Source organism: Pezoporus occidentalis, unplaced genomic scaffold (genome assembly GCF_034315485.1).
Source record: "Pezoporus occidentalis ecotype Australia unplaced genomic scaffold, CSIRO_AGI_Poc_V1 ctg1222, whole genome shotgun sequence".
Classification (NCBI taxonomy): Eukaryota; Metazoa; Chordata; class Aves; order Psittaciformes; family Psittacidae; genus Pezoporus; species Pezoporus occidentalis.
In genome coordinates, this window is record NW_026913019.1 from 39,768 (window position 1) to 45,767 (window position 6,000).

Consider the following 6,000-nt stretch of genomic DNA (forward strand, 5'->3'; position numbering starts at 1 on the left):
CACAGGGATGAGCATCCTGCATTGGTACCCACACACAGGGGTGAGCATCCTGCATTGGTACCCACACACAGGGATGAGCATCCTGCTTTGGTACCCACACACAGGGGTGAGCATCCTGCATTGGTACCCACATATGGATACAGGGATGAGCATCCTGCATTGGTACCCACACAGGGATACAGGGATGAGCTCCCTGCTCCTTGGTACCCACACAGGGATACAGGGATGAGCATCCTGCATTGGTACCCACACAGGGATACAGGGATGAGCATCCTGCATTGGTACCCACACACAGGGATACAGGGATGAGCATCCTGCATTGGTACCCACACACAGGGATACAGGGATGAGCTCCCTGCCCCTTGGTACCCACACATGGACCCATGGCTGAGCTCCCTGCCCCCCGTTATCCCACCCAAGGGCGCCGGAGGCCGCTCAGGATGGGGCCCAGCCCGTACCTGCTTCATAGACCAAGGCATTGGCGCTGGCCACGGAGATCTTGTAGCACAGGTACAGGGCAGGGCCCCACTGCACGGGACAAGAGCTGGGGGTCAGTGTGGGGCTGGGCGCTGATGGGGACCCTCCAGGCACCCACTGCAGCCCTATGGGGCCGGCTGCACTCAGCGCCCCCCGTCCTCCCCGCATTGCACCGCTATGGGGCAGGCTGCATACAACACCCCCATAGGCCCTACTGCAGCGCCCCCATAGCAGCCCTATGGGTCCGCCTGCATCCAATGTCCCCATAGGCCCCCATTGCACTGCTATGGGTCCGCCTGCATCCAACGTCCCCATAGGCCCCCATTGCACCGCTATGGGTCCAGCTGCATCCAATGCCCCCCCACACTCCCATTGACCCCCTATGGGTCCAGCTGCATCCAATGCCCCCCCACTCCCATTGACCCGCTATGGGTCCAGCTACTGACAACGCCCCCATAGGGCCCCATAGCACCGCTATGGGGCAGGCAGCAGACAATACCCCGCCCCCATTGCAGTTCCTCCCCTCCCCACTCCAGTTCCCCCCCATAGCAGTCCCCCCCACTGCAGTTCATTCTCCCCATTGCAGTTCCCCCCCATTGCAGTCCCCTCCCCACCGCAGTTTCCCCCCATTGCAGTCCCCCCCCCATTGCAGTTCCCCCCCTCCCCATTGCAGTCCCCTCTCCCCATAGCAGTTCCCCCCATAGCAGTCCCCCCACTCCCCATTGCAGGTCCCCTCCTCCCCACTGCAGTTCCCTCCCCCCCGCTCCCCATAGCAGCTCCCTCCCCATAGCAGTTCCCTCCCCATAGCAGCTCCCCCCCCATAGCAGCTCCCTCCCCATAGCAGTCCCTCCCCCCCGCTCCCCATAGCAGTTCCCTCCCCATAGCAGCTCCCTCCCACAGCAGCTCCCTCCCCATAGCAGTCCCCCCCATAGCAGCTCCCTCCCCATAGCAGTTCTCCCCATAGCAGTCCCCTCCCCATAGCAGTCCCTCCCCCCCTCTCCCCATAGCAGCTCCCTCCCCATAGCAGTCCCCCCCATAGCAGTCCCCCCATAGCAGTCCCCCCCATAGCAGTTCTCCCCATAGCAGCTCCTCCCCATAGCAGCTCCCTCCCCATAGCAGCTCCCTCCCCATAGCAGCCCCCTCCCCATAGCAGTCCCCTCCCCATAGCAGTCCCTCCCCATTGCAGTTCCCCCTATAGCAGTCCCTCCCCATAGCAGTCCCTCCCCCCCGCTCCCCATAGCAGTCCCCCCCATAGCAGTCCCCCCCATAGCAGTTCTCCCCATAGCAGTTCTCCCCATAGCAGCTCCCCCCCATAGCAGTCCCCCCCATAGCAGTCCCTCCCCATAGCAGTTCTCCCCATAGCAGCTCCCCCCCATAGCAGCTCCCCCCCCATAGCAGTCCCCCCCATAGCAGTTCCCCCTCTCCCCATAGCAGCTCCCTCCCCATAGCAGCTCCCTCCCCATAGCAGTTCCCTCCCCACCGCAGTTCCCCCTCTCCCCATAGCAGCTCCCTCCCCATAGCAGCTCCCTCCCCACAGCAGCTCCCTCCCCATAGCAGCTCCCTCCCCATAGCAGTTCCCCCATAGCAGCTCCCTCCCCATAGCGGTTCCCCCCATAGCAGTTCCCCCCATTGCAGTTCCCCCTCTCCCCCTAGCAGCTCCCCCCCCCTAGCAGCTCCCCCCCCATAGCAGCTCCCCCCCCATAGCAGCTCCCCCCCCATAGCAGCTCCCCCCCCATAGCAGCTCCCTCCCCATAGCAGCTCCCTCCCTATAGCAGCTCCCTCCCCATAGCAGCTCCCCCATAGCAGTCCCTCCCCCCCGCTCCCCATAGCAGCTCCCTCCCCATAGCGGTTCCCCCCATAGCAGCTCCCCCCCATAGCGGTTCCCGCGCCGCTGCAGTTCCCGCGCCGCTGCAGTTCCCGCGCTGTCCGCCCGGTGGCGCCACTCACTGGCCCGGCGCTGAGCCCGCGGCTCACGCGGCTGTAGGCGTGGGGGGCGCTCTCCCCGCGCGCGGGAAGGATGACGCAGATGTCGGTGACGGCGGCGGAAGGGGCGGGGCCGGGCGGCGCGCGCGCGCGCCGGAAGGTGAGGAAGGCGCGGGGACGCGCGGGCCCCGCCCCCGACAGCGCCGCCGAGCGGCTGTAAGGGGTGGTGGCCACCAGCAGCTCCCCCGGGCCCGGCCCGCCAGAGCCCTCGTAGTGAACCCTGCGGGGGGGCACAGGGGGTGAACGGGGGCGGCTATGGGGCAATCTATGGGGCAATCGAGGGGGGCTATGGGGGGTCTATGGGGGGTCTATGGGGGGTCTATGGGGGTCTATGGGGGTCTATGGGGGGTCTATGGGGGGTCTATGGGGGTCTATGGGGGGTCTATGGGGTCTATGGGGGGTCTATAGGGGGTCTATGGGGGTCTATGGGGGGTCTATGGGGGTCTATGGGGGGTCTATGGGGAGCTATGGGGGGTCTATGGGGCAATCTAGGGGGGTCTATGGGGGGTCTATGGGGATCTATGGGGGGTCTATGGGGATCTATGGGGGGTCTATGGGGATCTATGGGGGTCTATGAGGGGTCTATGGGGATCTATGGGGGTCTATGGGGGGTCTATGGGGAGCTATGGGGGGTCTATGGGGGTCTATGGGGGGTCTATGGGGATCTACGGGGGGTCTATGGGGGGTCTATGGAGGGTCTATGGAGGGTCTATGGGGCAATCTATGGGGGGGTCTATGTCTCTCTATGGTCTCTCTATGGGTCTCTATGGGTCGCTATGGGTCTCTATGTGTCTCTATGGGTCTCTATGTCTCTCTATGGTCTCTCTATGGGTCTCTATGGGTCTCTATGGGTCTCTATGGGTCTCTATGGGTCTCTATGGGTCTCTATGGATCTCTATGGGTCGCTGTGGGTCTCACCCCAGGGCCACGATGGGGCTGCGGTCACGCCCCCTGCGGTAGCAGAGGCAGAGGATGCTCTATGGGTCTCTATGTGTCTCTATGGGTCTCTATGGGTCTCTCTATGGGTCTCTATGGGTCTCTATGGGTCTCTATGTGTCTCTATGGGTCTCTGTGGGTCTCTATGGGTCTCTATGGGTCTCTATGGGTCTCTATGTGTCTCTATGGGTCTCTGTGGGTCTCTATGGGTCTCTATGGGTCTCTGTGGGTCTCTATGTGTCTCTATGGGTCGCTGTGGGTCTCACCCCAGGGCCACGATGGGGCTGCGGTCGCGCCCCCTGCGGTAGCAGAGGCAGAGGATGCTCTATGGGTGCTCTATGTCTCTCTATGGGTCTCTATGGGTCTCTATGGGTCTCTATGTCTCTCTATGGGTCTCTCTATGGGTCTCTATGGGTCTCTATGGGTCTCTATGTCTCTCTATGGGTCTCTATGGGTCTCTATGGGTCTCTATGTGTCTCTATGTGTCTCTATGGGTCTCTATGGGTCTCTATGTCTCTCTATGGGTCTCTATGGGTCTCTATGGGTCTCTATGTCTCTCTATGGGTCTCTATGGGTCTCTATGGGTCTCTATGTGTCTCTATGTGTCTCTATGGGTCTCTATGGGTCTCTATGTCTCTCTATGGGTCTCTATGGGTCTCTATGGGTCTCTATGTGTCTCTATGTGTCTCTATGGGTCTCTATGGGTCTCTATGTCTCTCTATGGGTCTCTATGGGTCTCTATGGGTCTCTATGGGTCTCTCTATGGGTCTCTATGGGTCTCTCTATGGGTCTCTATGGGTCTCTATGGGTCTCTATGTGTCTCTATGGGTCTCTATGGGTCTCTATGGGTCGCTGTGGGTCTCACCCCAGGGCCACGATGGGGCTGCGGTCGCGCCCCCTGCGGTAGCAGAGGCAGAGGCGGCCGGGGCTGAGCAGCCCCGCGCTGAGCTCCGCCGGGTGCCCGCTGGGCGTGGCCTCGATGCACGTGAAGCCCAGCGGCGCCTCCTCGCCCTGCGCACGCGCGATCAGCGCCACGTCCGTGATTGGCTCCTTGGGCCGAGGCTCCTCCTCCGGCGCCGCCCCGCAGCGCCCCCTGGCGGGCAACGCCCCCGCCGCGGGCAGCCCCGCGACCACGAAGTAATCGACGAGGGCGGGCTCGGCGCACATGGCGGGGGCTGCGGGGTGACGTCACGGTCACGTCGGGGTGACGTGAGGGTGACGTAGGGATGACGTGGGGGTGACGTAGGGATGATGTCAGGATAACGGGGGGATGATGTCGGGATAACGTGGGGATAACGTAGGGATGACATCAGGATAACGTGGGGATGACGTTGGGGTGACGTCAGGGTGATGTGGGGATGACGTAGGGATAACGTAGGGATGACGTAGGGATGACGTAGGGATGACGTCAGGATAACGGGGGGATGATGTCGGGATAACATGGGGATGACGTCGGGGTGACGTCAGGATGACGTGGGGGTGACGTAGCGACAATGTGGGGGTGACGTGGGGATGATGTCGGGATAACGTAGGGATGACGTCAGGATAACGTGGGGGTGACGTGGGGATGATGCGGGGATGACGTAGGGATGACGTCGGGGTGACGTCAGGATGACGTGGGGGTGACGTCGGGGTGACGTAGGGATAACATCAGGATGACGTCGGGGTGACGTCAGGATAACGTGGGGTGACGTAGGGATGACGTCAGGATGACATGGGGGTGACGTAGGAGTGACGTCAGGATAACGGGGGGATGACGCTGGCGTGACGTCAGGATGACGTGGGGTGACGTAGGGATGACGTCAGGATAACGTGGGGATGACGTGGGGATGATGCGGGGATGACGTCGGGGTGACGTCAGGATGACATGGGGGTGACGTAGGGATGATGTCAGGATAACGTGGGGATGACGTCGGGGCGACGTAGGGATAACATCAGGATGACATCGGGGTGACGTCAGGATGACGTGGGGTGACGTAGGGACAATGTGGGGATGACGTGGGGATGATGTCGGGATAACGGGGGGATGACGTCGGGGTGATGTGGGGATGACGTGGGGATAACGTAGGGATGACGTAGGGATGACGTCAGGATAACGGGGGGATGACGTCGGGGTGACATCAGGATGATGTGGGGTGACGTGGGGATGACGTCGGGGTGACATAGGGATAACATCAGGATGACGTCAGGGTGACGTCAGGATGACGTGGGGGTGACGTAGGGACGATGTGGGGATGACGTGGGGATGATGTCGGGATGATGTCAGGATAACGGGATAACGTAGGGATGACGTGGGGATGACGTCAGGATAACGGGGGGATGACGTTGGGGTGACGTAGGGATAACATCAGGATGACGTCGGGGTGACGTCAGGATGACGTGGGGGTGACGTAGCGACAATGTGGGGGTGACGTGGGGATGATGTCGGGATAACGTAGGGATGACGTCAGGATAACGGGGGGATGACATCGGGGTGACGTAGGGATAACATTAGGATGACGTCGGTGTGACATCGGGATGACGTCAGGATGACGTGGGGGGGGTGACGTCAGGATGACGTGGGGGTGACATAGGGATAGCATAGGGATGACGTCAGGATAACGT

The 6,000-nt window shown here is 61.6% G+C and overlaps 1 protein-coding gene across 1 annotated transcript in view; it reads right to left on the bottom strand.

Moving 5' to 3' along the window:
- DENND4B (DENN domain containing 4B) overlaps positions 1 to 4,573 on the bottom strand; it is a 40,638-nt gene extending 36,065 nt beyond the window's left edge. The window contains exons 1-3 of the mRNA XM_062607407.1: positions 4,262 to 4,573; positions 2,425 to 2,680; positions 459 to 528 (exon numbers count right to left, since the gene is read on the bottom strand). Coding sequence (XP_062463391.1) covers positions 459 to 528; positions 2,425 to 2,680; positions 4,262 to 4,563 — 628 coding nt within the window. The 5' untranslated portion in view covers positions 4,564 to 4,573. The remainder of the gene's footprint in view (positions 1 to 458; positions 529 to 2,424; positions 2,681 to 4,261) is intronic.
- Positions 4,574 to 6,000: the final 1,427 nt, after the last annotated feature.